The 17512-nt window shown below is 44.8% G+C and overlaps 1 protein-coding gene across 1 annotated transcript in view; it reads right to left on the reverse strand.

Annotated features, from left to right (window-relative positions):
- Nucleotides 1-17512, reverse strand: part of il1rapl1a (interleukin 1 receptor accessory protein-like 1a) — a 147758-nt gene that overhangs the window by 11432 nt on the left and 118814 nt on the right. The window contains exon 6 of the mRNA XM_068328758.1: nucleotides 1816-1948. Coding sequence (XP_068184859.1) covers nucleotides 1816-1948 — 133 coding nt within the window. The remainder of the gene's footprint in view (nucleotides 1-1815; nucleotides 1949-17512) is intronic.

The raw sequence follows: 17512 nt of genomic DNA on the forward strand, positions 1-17512 counted from the left end.
GAAAAAGCTTATGGTAGCAGCGTCAGCAACAGAGAGTGCACAAACCAAATACATTATTGATCTGCTGCATGAAATATTGGTGTGAATTATTGAAAGGTTAACCCCTCAGCCTTTGAGCGACGGTAGCCTGGCGTCACAGAGACAGAGGAGAAGAGAGCTGTGGTTTTAAGCGAGATTTGTTTCTGATTTGCTTCTCACTGTCATTAATGTATCTTTACTTTCCATCTCAGCGGCTTCTGCCATATTTCTCACTGTGTTCGCTTCCTCCCCATCTGCACCTTCCACTTTCCATCGTGACCCACCTCCTCCATTCCCAGTGGTCCATCTGCATGTTGCTATAGGTGTGGGTGCAAGCAAGGGAGATAGCATGTGGCGGTGGTGTGAAAAATGGTGGTTGTTAACCATCTGACAGGGCTGTCTCCCGAGAGCTGCAGCCTCTCCAAACAGCACTAAAGGGAAACATCCACATGGACCAAGAAATGAACTTGTTCATCTCCAACCACTAGGATTGAGACACGGATCTGGGTTTGTTTTAAAAGTACTTTAAGCAACAAAATTAAAGTATGTTGGGAAACTTTTAAAATGGAAAATAGAAAGGTAGGGTTGGTTAGAGACAGTTTTTTTCAGGTCAATAATGGACACAAAAGATGCCTTCCTTTAGTTAAACTGATATTTCACATTTTCATACAGTGCAAAAGCATAAAGCAGCCATACCAAACTTTAGAAGAGACAAAAGCATAGAGATGCTTGCTTTTAAAGGAAAACTGATGATAAAATTTTAAATCTAATGTTGCGACTTATTTCTTTTTCTTTTAAAAATAAACAAAACCGTTAAAAATGTAACAAAATGAACAACTCAACTCAAATTTTTTTGAACATTTATAAATGGCAGGAGGAAAAAAAAACCTCTCGTCTCTTCACTGCAACTGTAACCTATTAAGTTAAACTCATGAAACAATTCTAGAAGTTCATAAATGAATTCAAAATGGTTTCATTTTATTATCTTTCATTTTTTTGACTCTTTTATACCTCAGTGATCGGTAGACAGTGAAGACAGCTGATGAATACCATTAACTTAAAGGGCAGTAATGTACCTGACATTATAACCACATTACCTACCATTTTTAGAGTGAAATCATATTCCAGAGATGTGAAATGTGCTTGCATTTGACAGATTAGCATGATTAATTCAGTTATCTGAGAGCTGACGATGCAGTTGCACACAATAACTCTGTTTGTTGTGGTCCTTGTGGACGCTAACGTCCCTGATCTGAGCCAGCTGCAGAACAAATAACTTTTAAAAGCAAGCAGCCACCAAAGAACACAGTTTTATTTTCTCATTGTACATAAATGTTTTTTTTTTTGTCTGGATGTGGGTCAATACTGAATACTCTACTTAAAACTATGGCAAAATACAATGCACTAGAACCAATGACCTATTAAGCTGTAATGAAGCCTCACTGGAGCCACAGAATTCAGTCTACTGAGACGTTTTTGCTCTTTGTCAGGTAAAGGCTGTCAAACCTTTGGGTTATTTCAACAAGCTGCACGTGTTTGTGTATTAAAAAGCTTTCATGTGTTGTTGTTTTGTGGATTTGAGAAAATGGGAGCAATTTAGAACTATAAAGTATCTCTCATGTGGTTTTAATTCAAACTTCCATTTCAGGGATCTTCGTTGTCACACTGATAAAATTAATGGGCTGAACCATGAACAGCCATTTCTGTTGCCCTTCATTATTTACCAGTGAATGTATCTCTGTGTGCTCTTAACTCCTCATTACTGTTACGTACATTAAAATGACTTTGAGTTCTTACTTGATGTCGCTTTCCTGGACTCTCTCCTCGTCCAGATCCTCTATGAACTTCTCCCCCTTCATCCAGTAGACCACTGGGCTGACGTCGCCGCCGTAACCGAAGAACGCCCGGCACGTCAGGTTCAACGCACTTCCTGCCAAAGACGAAGAGATGACACATCGTCAAATACTTTACCGTATCATTGGTCAATCTTAAAGTCAGCGACAGTGAAAGTAGCACAGGTTATTTGTTGGGGACATTTACAGTGAAATTTTGTGTAGTTTTTCAAACTACACAAAGAGCGAGAGGGATCTCTGAGGCCTTCAGAAAGAAGCTTGTAGAGGCTTATGAGTTTGTAAAGGATTAAAGAAAGATCCGTGAAGAATATGAATGAAGCCAATCCACAATCTGGAAAACAGGCTACAAGTGCGAGACATTCAAAACTATTCAAGCAAGTTCACCCTGCGATGCTAAAAAACAAGCCCCCCACGCCCCTAAAACATCACCAAGGAACCTGCTGCAGGCTCTAGTGCCCTTTGATATCAGAAAGAGGATGTACAAGTTTAACCAGGACAGACGTGTTTGATTAAAACCAATAAAAGCCCTCCAGGAACAAAACCACAGCGGCTGTTAAGCTCAGAGGTGGACGCGTCGTGGTTTTAGGGACGCTTTGCTGCAGCAGCTCACCATCATCCACCATCCATCATGAATTCTACTGAAGATGCTTGAGGAACATGTGAACCCAACAGTAAAAATGTTAAAGCTGAAGTGGAACTGAACCCTAAAACATGACAATAACCCAAAACATACGAGTGAATCCTCTAAGGAGTGGAAAGTCCCAGAATGGCTGAGTCAAAACCCAGATCTTAATTCAGTTTGGATGCTGTCCGATGACTTGAAACCCCTCAAACATCTCACTGTGGAGTGTGCTAACTTTTTCCTCAAGACTACGCTTTCATTTCATGAAAAAACAAGGTTAATTTTTGTTGTTTATCTGCATTTAAATCACTTTCTTCTCCAGAGATAAAGAAAAACAAGAATGGACATCTTAATAAAGCACTGAATGAAGGAGGCGTCCTAATTTTTTCTCATGTCTGCGCAGCACACCCCATCTGAAGGCAAACAAACAGTAATGAACACATGAGGGCACTCAAGAGCCAGCTAAAGCCCCCCCCGAGACTCAATGAGAGAAGAGACGACAAAAGAATAAGAGAGGCTGACAGTAACACTATTTTATTTAGAGCTGTTGTTATGAGGGAAGGTCAATGGTCAACAGCTGCAGTTTGCTGGGAGTTGATGGTAGAAGAAGTAATTTCCACTGAGGAACCAATAGGGTCACTCAACGAATTGATTGATCATCTCTTGGAGAAGGGGTTGCACCGAGAGGGGAGGAAGAGGTGAATGCATCGATGAAATAAATTCCCTTCAAATCCATTTTCACGATGCTAATGGTATAATTGTGTGAGATTTGAGATTCAACAGCTTCGGTAGGAAAGAGAAAGCCGGATGTCAGACGCGGCGCCGGCGGGAGCTGATGAGCGCCGGCGTGAAGAGGCCCACTTTCCAACCACTCAAGCCAGATCTTCACTGCTGAAAAGGCAGGAAGAGATGCTTTTTCCGGGGGTTTCACAGCCGGATTTATGAGCAGGGGTGTAAAATAAATTGTGCCGGTGTGGGGTGTGTATTCATTAATTCCTCTTAGCATCCCTCAGCATCACGGACAGCTCCTGACAGTGTGCTGCAAGGGAAGAAATCCAACCTACACAATTTAACCACAGCCTCACAGATTCCACTCTAGAAGCAAATCCTCTCCAGTGGATCATATTACAGTATACTGGGGTTTCCATTTATATTCGTGACGAACTTTGAACCCAGCGTACTCCATTCACCTTTTCATCAGACAACCAATCCAAGACCGGAGACACATGCATCCTCACAGGAAGGTTATTTTTTATGTATGAAACAAAGCCACGTGTCATCTGTTCGCCTGCCGCACAGAGACACAGCTTCAAAAGATTTCGGTAGGTCACTCTGAGCACGAGCAAAGTTTTTTAAGGCGTGCAGGGGGAGGGAAAGAGGATGGGAGGACACACAGGAATAAACTGATAGCGCTGTCTGTTGAGGAGCAGCGGCTGACATTTCCAAAGTTCAACAGCCACTCTCAACTTGGTATTTGTGCACAGTCGGGCTCTACAAAGGCTGCATGCTGTACCTACAAAACAGGAACGTCCTGTGATGATACACACTGACACGCAACCCAGGCATGCAGATGTGGTGCAGCAGTGCTTTTGCATTTCATAACTTGTGTAGAAAGTGTTAAAAGTAGCCACACTGTGCAAATGACATAGCATAGAGCTGTGGATCTCTCTCTTTCTGTGTGTGTTTGTGTGTGAGGCAGATACAGCTCTTCCCTTTTACTCTGCTTATAAATCTCCCCCGTGCTGTTAGTTTATCCCACAGATCAATTACCCACAAGGCAGCTGCTGCCTGGAGAGGACGTCTCCACTGAGCTCCCCGGAAAGCACAGGAAATTGTTTAAGGCATCACGCTGTCCCATTTTAATCCAAGCGCAACACTCCTTGAAACACTCCTTGTTACTTCACCCAAACTATTTTGATGCAACACGATCGCTTGGGCCACTGCAGTGGAAAGTAGCGATCGCTGTTAAAAAAAAAAACTTAGCCCCAAAACTTTTTATTCCAAGTGATTCCCTTTGTCTCAGCCCATCTGTTCTTTACAAATACTTCAACGTGCAAAGTTCAACAGGAAAAGCTTTCAATTTCAAGTTTCTAATTTCCATTTTTTCAGAGCACTTTAAGGATATCTTGTCTGCCATGGTTTAAAAGTTTTAAAAAATTCATCCTTCAAATTAATGAAGGAATCAATCGCAGTTTTGTCCGCTGCTATTTTCCAAGGTCAGATATGAGCAACTGTGAATTTTTGGAATATAATTTGCAGTTTTGATTATTGAGAAGGTTTCCATTAAATTTGGCTTGTCAACGGTTTTGCAGATGAGTCTATTGGTCTTGTTAGTGTCCCTGTGTGGAGAAATGTTTCTTTGTTGCTGTGTTATAGGGTATAAGTTAATGGAACACTGATCTAAACACCATATGGACCTCTATTTACCAGTCCATACTCACGTCACACCTTCATCTTATGCTAAACATACATTAAGCTTTTTCCTTCCTGACTGTACAGCTGAAATAAACCGTAAGAGCTAAAATAAAATACCTTCTCTAGTCCCATCATACAGCCTACGACTACATCTGTAGCTTAAATTCGCAACTTCAAATACAATTAACACACAACACTGGCTGAGATTTGAGACCGGGTGATTTTATATATAGCAGACGCGTTCCTACCTTCAGTCTCTGAGCCAAAACGTTTGCTATGATGTCAAGCCGACTGGAGTCGGACCAGATGGTTGGCAGTTCTATTCACCAGGATGGGAACAATGAGGGGAATGATTTGCAAGCTATCATGTTATAGAACCCTGTGTTCTTCCCTCCAGTCAAACAGTGATATTGTTAAAGTAATTATTGTGACCTGGAACTCTCTGACGGACCCCTGGAGCCACAATGAGAACTACTGCACACACACGAGACGAGGACAAGCTCATATATAAGAATCAGAAAAGGTGCGAATCACTTGGCAACGATGTTGTCTAATCGAATGTGATCTTTTCTGATTTGTAGTCATGAAAAGCATAATTCTGGCCTATGGTCAAACCACTCTTCCTCCTCTCTGTGGATTAATGCGCTTCCAGTGTTTTGGTAAAAACTCAAGAATTCAAGTCCTCCGAGATTTTCTCTCCTTTCTTTTTTAAACTCCATAAATAAATGGGCCATTGCAGGGCTTGGCACAGTGCAGCATGAGTAAGTGTTTGTGTGCACATCTTTGTGTGTTGCTTCTGCCGTCACACATGAGTGGGGGCGGAACAAATCTATGTAATCTGAGTGATTGACACACTCCTTCCGGCTGAGGTGGTCACTTCGCCTGGTGGGGATGAGATTTAAGATGCACACATTCTTTCTTTCTGCACAGCATCTCTTCTGTAGACTGATCACACATCCACACAAAGTCCACCGTGGAGGACAATAGTTGTGGTAGATGTAGAAGTTGTGACGCACAGGGGCTTCATCCTCCATGTGATCTGTATTCCCAGTCTCCACAACATCATTTTTGACTATTTCACATTTCTTTTAGCATCTCTTTCAACACCTCCTTCCTCAAAGAGTATGTTTGCCCTCCTTCCCACCAGGAGGCGCTACAGAAATTCATGTAGTAGGTCAAAGAGATTTAGGAAGCTTAATTCCCATCAGCAATCTACCTTCTGAACCCTGCAACCCCCATATACATCTCTCTCCTCTCTCTCTTTTACTCTCTCTCTGTTTCTTTGTTCAGGAAACGCACAGTACTATTGTAATTTTGGATTTTGTGCTGTGGTTACCTTGTAATTTGGCTTTTATGAATAAACATGATTTTACAACAAATCAAATCTCTCTCTCTCTCTCTCTCTCTCTCTCTCTCTCTCTCTCTCTCTCTCTCTTCCAATAACAATAAATTTGAAAGTAATGTAATGTAATCTAATCTTGATCATGATCCACTTGTGCACTGTGGAAGAACATGGAGTTTACAGTACGTTCACATATTTGATTGGTATGTTATTAATTGCAAATTAATTTGGAAAGGTATTGGTATACTGTAACATGTTGCACACAGCAGCATAAATCTAATCTGCATTAACCCTTTGCGTATGTCTAGATGATTCCACAGAGAAGAGGAAAACAAATATTACATAGAAAACAACTGCAGACACTGTTCAGGTCCAGCCCAGATCAATGCTGACATGTTTAGATTGACAGAGGGACAGGACCAAGAGCAAACAGGCAGGAATAATGAACAATACAACCAGCATATACAAACATGATGATGAACCAGTGGACACACACACGCACGTCAACTTCTGTTTCATCCCTTTCTCCCAGAAGCCGATGAATAGACCCTTTGTTTTTCACATGCTTCAGCTTAGACCAGACTTATTTAAGTGTTTTGTCTGTTTGTAAAAAACGCAACAACACAAACTAAATGTTCTCTTGCTCTGTCTACAAGGCAACGCCTGACACAAGAAGCAACATTGCATGCTGGCGCTACCCTGAGGGGTACTTGTTTATTTGAATTTCTTTACTCTGTGCAGGTGGGAGGAGGAGAAGAAGCTCTGTGAGTCAGCTGCTGCATTTAAATCACTTACAACTACTACTAGTTAAGCTTTCATGGTTTGTGGTACACCTCGATATTATGTCCAAGGACAAGCTGGAGTTGCTGTATGATGAAATCATGCACACCAAATATCGTATCAATATACTGTATATATATTTTCATTTCTGCATGCTTTTATCACATGTGGTGACATTTGAAAGCACAACATCCAGATTACGATGGCTGTCATGCTTAATTTAATCATATTCCAGTGAAGAGTTGAAGGTACATCTGTCTCCCTCTCTGCATGTTGGATTTCTAACCCTATTCATTTAAGTCCCAATATATATGTCAGACGTCAACAAACAAGAGTCGGTGAATGGCACATTATGGTTTGCACAATGGATCAATCCAGATTCAATAAGACAATTCAGTTATATTGTGCATGAAATATATCAAAGTATGAAGTAAAATGACAGTCAGTTGAGTTCATACACAGGTTTTTTTTTTCTTGATCTGTGTTCTTGCCGTTGTTGGAATTATATCTTTTTATGTTATGTTGGAATTATATCTTTTTATGTTATTTTGCTGTGGAAAGTTACTGAGCTTAAAGTTCATCTTAGGTCACATCACGTGACAGTTAGAACTGCTGACTTATGCTAAATTGCTTGCACAGCTAGTCGAGCAGAAACTCTTGCAAGGCCGTCTTCCTCTTTCTTCTCTGATAACTGGCGTATATCTTCTTAGATAATTGGCGTATAGCTACGATAGTTTTCATGACCTGTCTGCTTATCACCTCTTGCCAGGCCGTCTGCAAGGCCGTCTTCCTCTTTCTTCTCAGATAATTGGGGCATCATGACATCACCTGAATGTAACCCACTGTCTTGCCTGCTATCTTGCAGCTGTTGTGATACCAGGTGAACCCCGCCTTCTGATGTGCATAAAATCCATGTGCTGCAAGTGCATCCTCGCACTCTGCAGGAAGTAATCTCCCATGAGACAAAGTGCCGAGAATATTCTCTTTGCAATTGAAAAATAAACTTTGAAGCTTCGACATTTCACTGAGTGTTTTGTTTATTTAACTCTGTTCAGAAATTGTCCACAACCAAGAGAAAACGAACACGAAGCTGGAGGACCAAGGGTCTTTAGGACCATATTATTTGGCTCCACTTCAACATTTGGTGACCCCGACGTGATCTTGGCTGGACTCCTGCCGGACAGAGACAACTCCAAAGGGTACCCCGACTTGTAAGGTAAGAGGAACTTTGCCTCTTAGGGCCTTGTCTCTGCCTGTCAGTATAAGGTTAAAATCTGTCTTTCCCTATTTGGAAAACGTTCTAGAATCATTGACTCGAACACCAGTGATTTGATTTAATAGACGTCTTTTTGTGAATGTCGAACCGGACGCTGTTTGGATTGATCGGTCTTTTAATTATACTTTGTGTCAGCGTCTGGTGGTTCTTACACCTAAATTATTCTTACAGTAAGAACACTCAACTAGGTTTACAGACGTTCAAACCTAGTTGTTTTAATGCTGCGGTTGCTCAAAGAGTTTGTGGGGTTGCCCCAGCTGATGACATTAGGCTGTAGAGGTTAAAGCAAACTATTGGCTAAAAACGTCTGGTAAATTCTTCCATAACTGAGTAGACTGAGAGGATTGTCTGGGACATCCTGCGCGCTAGAGATTTTGCGTCTGGGACGCCCGTCTGGGAATATTAGTGAAACGATCCGGGATCGTGGGTCGAGTGATACTGAGTTCCGTGTTGAGGTTCTCGGAGGAAACGACGCCGAATTTTCTTAACTAAATTGGGAAAAGGCCTAATAGAATTTACAATGGAAGGTGAATTCGATCGGGAAACAGACTGGTTCAACTGGAACTTAATTCCAGACGACCCAGATGGTGCACCATTAGAAAATCAAGCAAAAATTGCTATTTTAGTGGCATCCGAGGGACTGCCCACAAAGATCCGCAGTAAGACGGAGTCTGAAATGAAAGATTGGTTTGAAGATTGCTGTAAAAAAGGATGGTTACCACCGCTAACATCCAAAAAATCATTCGTCTTACTGATGAAAGAGGTTGAAAAAGCATGCATTAAAAAGTTAAATGTACTGGCCACAACTGTCTCTGCAACAAATAGAATCAGTATTCCAGGAAGGCGGGCACGAGAGTCATATGTAAAGGTGGAAAAAGTTAAGTCACATGTACGATTGCTGTCAATGGGAGGATCAGTCAGAGTAAGTAGACAAGAGGTCAAAGAAAAGTGTGCGTGGAATAATCCTGACCCGCCTCCTTATCTGGGGGAGAATTTTGCATCTGTTTTTTCCAAAACTAACCCGTTTGCCAGTAATCCTTATGCAGAATTACAACAGACTCTGACTCTGACTCAGACCAGACCAGACCCGCCGTCACTATACTTCCAGGCACCAGTCTGGAACATCACCAGCGGGAAACTGCACATGGATCAGACCGCCCCATCCGCGCCCACACCCGCGACTGAAGGTAAAGTGGTACCGGAACATGTCAGAATCATGGCCGCGCCCTGTGAACGAGCTAACAAACAGCTTAAAGATGAGTTTGAAGAAATCCTCAGGACCAGTAAAACTTATCCGGACCTGAGGCTTGCCCTGAGTGAGTTCAAGACGGAGCTGCTGCGCAGAGGGAATGCCTCCCGCAGCGTCAGAGACGAACTCCGTCAGAGGGTCCTACAAGCAGAACAAGAAGCGGAGGAACACTTCAAGACGTCACTCAAACATCATGAGGTATCATTTGACAACGAACAACATTCCACTTTACAGAAACAGGTGGCTGCACTTCAGGAACAGCTCTGTCGCCTCTCTTCCCGAGTGGAACCTCCCGTCTCCGCTCTTCCCCTCCCTTCTCTCCCTCCCCGGCCTCCAGCAGCGGAACCTCCCGTCTCCGCTCTTCCCCTCCCTTCTCTCCCTCCCCGGCCTCCAACCCCGCCTCCCTGTCAGCCCACCTCAGAGGGACCTGTGACTCGATCCAGAGCCGCTGTACAAGCTCCATTGATGGATACAGTGGACCCCAACTCCGGACGGCGTGTTGCCGTCTACCGCCCTTTCCCTGCAGCAGATCTCAATGCCATGCTTCAGACATTGCCACCTATTTCATCGGGGGGACGCAATTGGTTTGCATCCGTGCAGCGTCAGGCTATGGGCCACGACTTGTGTGGTGGTGACATGCAAATGATTTTAACTAAAGTATGTCCTTTGTCTATCTTACCACAGGTTCTAGAGGAAACAGGGGTGGGTCGTATGGCTAAAGATGAACCTCTAGACCACGAAAATTTGGACCGCATTGACGTAGGTCTTAACGCACATTTCCCTTTGCCTCTGTGTGCTGTCCATGACATGGTGTTCACTCCAAAAGTTGGAGAGGACGCGACTACTTACGTTGATCGGGCCAAAACTGAATATCACATTAAAACAGGTTTTCTACATAATACCTCGCCTTTCCATGACTCAGTCTTTCGAGCTTCCATTTTGAAGGGGATTCCCAAAACAGTGGTTACCGCCATGGAAAACATACCAGATCTGGCTGAAATGACGGATGACCGGTGGTGTTCCTGCCTGAGACACTTTCTGAGGAGACATGCCAAAGAAAAGATACTAAGGTAGAAAAACATCAAACTGCTGTTTCTCAATTGACCGTCAGGCAGATCCAGGACATCAAGAAGAAAGAGGACTCTGTTTCCTCTCCTGCCTCTGCTCTTCCACCTGATGATGCAGATAGAATGATGTATCAGTCGGGGCCACGATCTTGGGGTGGGGCTGACACTCAACGTTACGTATGTTTCCGCTGTGGCAGAGAAGGTCATTGGGTCAAAGATTGCCCCGAGAGGCCCCCACCTAGGGGGCGTGGTCGTGGATTCCAACGCCCTCGTGGACGTGGCAGAGACATGGGACGGTGGCAGTCTCTAGATCGGCAGCAGTACCAACAGCGCCGCCCAGTGGACTCCAACCAAGGTTCGCCCGTCCCGAATCGCCAGCGTCTGCCCCCTGGTGAACAGTTCTCACAATGAAGATGCCCTGAACCCACGGACATAGGCATGCAGGAGCCTATGATCACCATTACGGTAGGAGGAGTGTCAACTCCTTTTATGGTTGATACTGGTGCCCGTTATTCCACCATCCAACGGCTTCCTCCTGGCGCCTATGTCACCAATGACGTAATTCCTTTAGTTGGGTTCAAGGGTGAAGAAATTGCCCTGCCAAAGACTTCCTCCATTTTGGTTTCTGCACACAACCAGTTATTAACTCACTCCTTTATCCTGGCTCCCTCCAGCCCTGCCAATCTTTTAGGGCGTGATTTAATGTGCAAGTTGTGTCCTTTGATAAAGTGTTCTGCCGACGGCCTGCAACTGATGTTTCCGGATGGATCATCCCGACTGTGCCTGTCTGCCACCAACCCCGTCAACACCATGTTTCCGGTACATGCCAAAGTTGCTGTGGTGTGCATGTATGCTGACATCTTTTGGGTTGTGATGGACACTGATGCTGGACAGTGGACTCCTGTTGAGACTTTCTGGACAAAGTGGTCGCCCTGGGTCCGTCACCTACGCCCCTATGATCTGGTCTCTGACGCTTTGCATTGTACTCTGTATTATGACAGAATGGAAGACACAATTTTCCTGGGAGCCTTCCAGGAGGTGGAAGGACTCCCGTGGGATCTCTCTCTCCAAGATCTCTACGTAGGACCTCAGGGTGTGGCTTGGGCCGTATCCTTGACGCCCGAACAGCAGAAGTGGTATCGTATGGATGATCCTCCAGATCCTTCGATGCCGCCTTGCTATCCTCATGTCTCCTTGGCTGTCTCCCCAAAACACACACAGAAAGATCTGGGTCCCTTCGTGAAAGCTTGCATCGATGCTGATGATTGGAAGCCGACATTCTACTCTGGTTTGCACTATTCTGCATCTCTTGACTCATATCGCATTTTGTCTCCAGAATTTGTGATCCCTTCCGTCCTAGAACACAGCGTCCTGGACAGGCACCATGGCAGAGAAACATCCGACAGCGATTTGGCACCTGCGCTGATTGACTCTCTTCCCGACTCCCTCTGGACCCAGGGTCCTACGGATGTCGGTCGTTGTGACGTCACGCCAGTCACGTTTCAAATGAAACCGGGTCCCATTTGGGTTCCTCAATATCCGGTTCCTGCGAAGGGTAAGGCCGGTGTAACTGAGACCATAAACGGGTTGCTTGAAGCTGGTGTGCTTGCTCTAATTGAAAGCTCTCCTTTTAATACACCCATTCTCCCTGTAGAAAAGAAAGGTACAGGCAAATGGAGGATGGTCCATGATTTGAGAGCTATAAATGCTGCAGTCACCACTCCCACCCTTCCGGTCCCGAACCCTCATGCTGCACTCTCACTGTTGTCGCCCTCTCACACTCACTTCACTGTCATCGACTTGGCTAATGCTTTTTTCAGTATTCCTCTTCATCCATCCATGAAACCTTATCTGGCCTTCACCTGGGATGGAAGGAGATACTCCTACAACTGTCTGCCCATGGGGTTCCTCCTTTCTCCTGGTCTCTTCAACGTCCATCTTCGTGAGCTTCTGAAACCTTTGTCTCTTCCGCCCGGTGTGCTCCTCGTCCAGTACGTCGATGACCTCCTGGTTGCGGCTCCATCAGAGCAATCCTGTCTGGACACGACTCACTCTCTGCTCCTTCGTCTCCATGAAGTAGGCCTTAAAGTTTCTAAATCCAAAATTCAAGTTGCCAGAACTCAAGTCTCTTTCCTTGGTCGCTGTGTATCCCGGATGGGCACAGGCCTCTCCTCCTCGCACAGAGAAGACATTTTACACTCTGCTCGTCCATCTACCGTGAAGCAAATGCTAGCTTTTCTGGGGTTGTGTAACTACTCTCGCCATCATGTTGTTGACTTCTCAGAGTGCACGCATCCTCTCCGTGCTATGGTCAAGGAAGTCGGCATGCGGAACCTTTCAGCCGCTTTGGCCTGGACTCCGGACGCTGATGCTGCCTTTTCTCACCTTAAGGCATGTTTGGCCTCTGCTACATCTCTTTCCATTCCTGACTACAATAAGATGTTTTTCCTCGATGTGGCTGAAAAAGCAAGCAGTGTTTCTGCTGTGCTTTTTCAAAAGGGGGATAGAGGAGAACGAAACGTCTGTATGTATGTCTCAACACCATTGGACAATTATGAAAAACGCCAAACGCCCTGTTCATCTTTTGCCTCAGCACTAGCTAGGTTGGTCCAGAAAACTGCCCACGTGGTACTTCATCATCCACTGACCATCAGAACTGGACACAGCACTGTCCAATACATCACAAGCCAATTCTTCACCATGACTGGAGGACGCCAACGCAAGATTGAATCGGTCATCACTCAACCACACATCATCTTCATCCATGAAGGGATCAATATGGCTGATGGTCTGATTGAAGGTACCCCACACTTTTGTACAGAAAAAGTCCAAGACGACACAAAACTCAGAGATGACTTGTACGAACAGCCATTGACTAACCCCGACATGACGTTGTTCACCGACGGATGTTGTTTTAAAGGCATGGATGGCCTGCAATCAGGTTTTGCCATAGTTCAACATCAAAACGACGATTTTGAGACAGTTAAGGAAGTCAGACTGGACGGACCACAGTCAGCACAGAGAGCTGAAATCCTAGCAGTCGCAGAAGCTCTAGGACTCGCAAAAGACCAAACTGTAAATATCTACACTGATTCTGCTTATGCTCATTTGGTTGTACATACTGCATTAAGTGAATGGCAACGGAACAATTATCAGACAGCAACAGGAAGTCCAATTAAACACCTGAAAGAGGTAATGCATCTCCAGGAAATGCTGATGTTGCCAAAAGCTGTTGCTGTTATCAAGTGTCCAGGTCATTCCAGAAAAAATGACCTGATTGCAAATGGAAACGCCGCAGCAGATGCAGCTGCTAAAAAGGTGGCAGGTTATCAGCCAGCACTCCAACTCTCGGTGAGTGACAAAGAAATTGATTGCAAAATAACGAATGATGTGATCCGAGAGTGGCAGGTGAAAGCTAGCCCAGAAGAAAGGAGTTTGTGGAAGGCAAAAGGGGGTGAAAAGAATGATGAAGGAATCTGGAACAAAGAAGGTAAACCTGTGCCGCCTCAAAAACAATTGAAAGTTTTGATTCAAGAAGCCCATGGACCATGCCACGTAGGCACGGACGAAACACTGAGACGTCTCTGTGGCTGGTGGCATCCGTTCATGAGAACAATTGTGAAAAGTGAACTGCAGGACTGCAGTGTTTGCAATAGGCATAATTGCCTGCCAACAACTAAACCACCTCCAGGGGTGCAGGACCAGGAAGTGACAGCACCTGGTCAGGTAATTTCAATGGATTTTACCGACATGATCCAATCGGTTAATGGGTATCGATACCTGTTAGTGATTGTTGACTCTTTTTCAGGATGGCCTGAGGCTTATCCATGCAGAGCAGAGACAGCAGCTTCTGTAGTGAAACATTTGGTTAACCATTACATTCCAACTCATGGTTTTCCGAGAAAAATCAGGTCAGACAATGGAACTCATTTCAAAAACAAACATCTACAACAGGTGGAAAGTATGTTGGGATTGAGACACACTTTTGGCGCTGTGTATCACCCTCAGTCACAGGGAAAGGTCGAACGAATGAATCGCAACATCAAAGAAAAATTGTCAAAATCCATGGCCTCGTCAAAGATGAATTGGCTACAGGCCCTCCCTGTGGCTCTGTTGAATGTCAGAATGTCATTGAATTCATCCACAGGTTGGACCCCATTTGAGGCACACACTAACAGACCTTTTCCAGCTCCCACAGCTCCATTGGAACCAGTTCCCGGATTCCAAGGCCCAAAAGGCCTCCGCGAACTAACAGTCAATTTTTCCCATCTCACAGAACCACAGGAGAAACCACCAAAAAGTGTGAATGTGTGTGAATGGGTGTGGCTGAGAGTAATCAAACGAAAATGGTCTGAACCTAGGTGGACAGGTCCCCATCAAGTCATTGAGAGAACCGGAACCGCAGTTCGGCTTCTAGGAAGAGGGGACACGTGGTTTCATCTGACGTCCACCAGGCCTGCAAAGACCCCAACGGGAGTCGCTCTCCCCTCTCCAAAAGCTGCTAATAGTGGTGACGACCACTAGGGCATCCGCCCCAACTGAGGACATCGAGCAACGGCTCCAACTGAGGACATCGAGTGAGTGGTTGTTCAACGTGGCGTAAAGTCACAAAGCAACCCGAGAGCAGGCAATTACGTTCAGTAACTGACCTAAGCTTTTGAAGAGACCCCAGCGGTCACGGTGCAGCGTTCCCGAGCATCGCTCTCAACCAGCGTCCGGACGAGCCAGTATCCAGAGGGGTCAACCCAGAGGAAAAGGTGCAAGACCTCCCTCTCTACAAGCAACAACCGTTATCTTCAGTCTAAAAAACAAAAACAAAAAAAAAACATGCTGTATTTCCTTGTTTTTAGTCTTTTGGCTGTCACTGCTGCATCCTCTCCTGACAAATGTTTACAACAGTATGGTGGGTTAACGCTTAGCTACACTGAGGGGGCTACAGCTTCTTATACCTTTGATCTCTGCAAAGTAATTAACTGCAGGGGTCCTGGCGCACCATGGCGACACTATGATGTTTACATCTGCGGTCACAGTGACAACTCCCTTAATGACCCGTGGTGTGCTTCTTGGTCCTCTGTTTGGTATTCCACAGAACATGGGTTCCAGCCCCCCACTTCTGGATTGGGCTCCTTCTTTTCTCTGCAAAGGGATTACTCCCCCACAAGTAATCCTTTAACTCTGTCCATTAAACCCCTATTTTTCCCAACATCTCAATGTCATGCTAGTGTTATGGAACCCTGCGGAAGGTTCTCTCCCGGCAGCAGGTTTTGCTCTACAGATTTTCTACATTTAATTTTAGGTGTTGGACTCTTTCGAGTCCAAAAGGGGGATTGTTGGAATTATATCTTTTTATGTTATGTTGGAATTATATCTTTTTATGTTATTTTGCTGTGGAAAGTTACTGAGCTTAAAGTTCATCTTAGGTCACATCACGTGACAGTTAGAACTGCTGACTTATGCTAAATTGCTTGCACAGCTAGTCGAGCAGAAACTCTTGCAAGGCCGTCTTCCTCTTTCTTCTCTGATAACTGGCGTATATCTTCTTAGATAATTGGCGTATAGCTACGATAGTTTTCATGACCTGTCTGCTTATCACCTCTTGCCAGGCCGTCTGCAAGGCCGTCTTCCTCTTTCTTCTCAGATAATTGGGGCATCATGACATCACCTGAATGTAACCCACTGTCTTGCCTGCTATCTTGCAGCTGTTGTGATACCAGGTGAACCCCGCCTTCTGATGTGCATAAAATCCATGTGCTGCAAGTGCATCCTCGCACTCTGCAGGAAGTAATCTCCCATGAGACAAAGTGCCGAGAATATTCTCTTTGCAATTGAAAAATAAACTTTGAAGCTTCGACATTTCACTGAGTGTTTTGTTTATTTAACTCTGTTCAGAAATTGTCCACAACCAAGAGAAAACGAACACGAAGCTGGAGGACCAAGGGTCTTTAGGACCATATGGAAATCATGTTGGGTGAAAGTAAATATATGCATTTATTCAGAAGTCAGTGGTTTGTAAGGAATGTAGCCACAAGAGGACACAAGCCAGTGTCTTATTGTGCCGGTCCCAAGCCCGGATAAATACAGAGGGTTGTGTCAGGAAGGGCATCCGGCGTAAAACTTTTGACAAATGAAAGATGCGAATCAAACCTATAAATTCCATACCGGATCGGTCGAGGCCCGGGTTAACAACGACCGCCATCAGCGCTGTTGCCGGTGGAAATTGGACTACTGTTGGTCGAAGAATGAGAGGAGGAAAGTGTGTTCGTAGGAAGAGAGAGTAGAGGAACGTCAAGAGTATAGGACTGAGAGTAGGGACGTTAAATGTTGGACCGGTTGGCAAGACAGAGAGACAGAGATGGGAAGGACATGCAGCAGGTTAGGGTGATAAAGGATAGGGATGGAAGTCTATTGACAGGTGCCAGTAGTGTGATGGGAAGATGGAAAGAGTACTTTGAAGAGTTGATGAACGTGGAAAATGAGAGGGAACAAAGACTAGAAGAGGTGACTGTTGTGGACCAGGAAGTAGCAAAGATTAGTCAGGATGAAGTGAGGAGGGCACTGAAGAGGATGAAGAGTGAAAAGGCAGTCAGTCCAGATGATATACCTGTAGAGGTATGGAAGTGTTTAGGAGAGGTGGCAGTAGAGTTTCTGACTGGGTTGTTCAACAGGATCTTAGATAGTGAGAAGATGCCTGAGGAATGGAGGAGAAGCGTGCTGGTGCCCATTTTTAAGAACAAGGGGGATGTGCAGAGTTGTGGCAACTACAGAGGAATAAAGCTGATGAGCCATACAATGAAGTTATGGGAAAGATTAGTGGAAGCTAGACTAAGGGCAGAAGTGAACATTTGTGAGCAGCAGTATGGTTTCATGCCAAGAAAGAGTACTACAGATGC

Source organism: Antennarius striatus, chromosome 12, assembly GCF_040054535.1.
Source record: "Antennarius striatus isolate MH-2024 chromosome 12, ASM4005453v1, whole genome shotgun sequence".
NCBI classification, from domain to species: Eukaryota; Metazoa; Chordata; class Actinopteri; order Lophiiformes; family Antennariidae; genus Antennarius; species Antennarius striatus.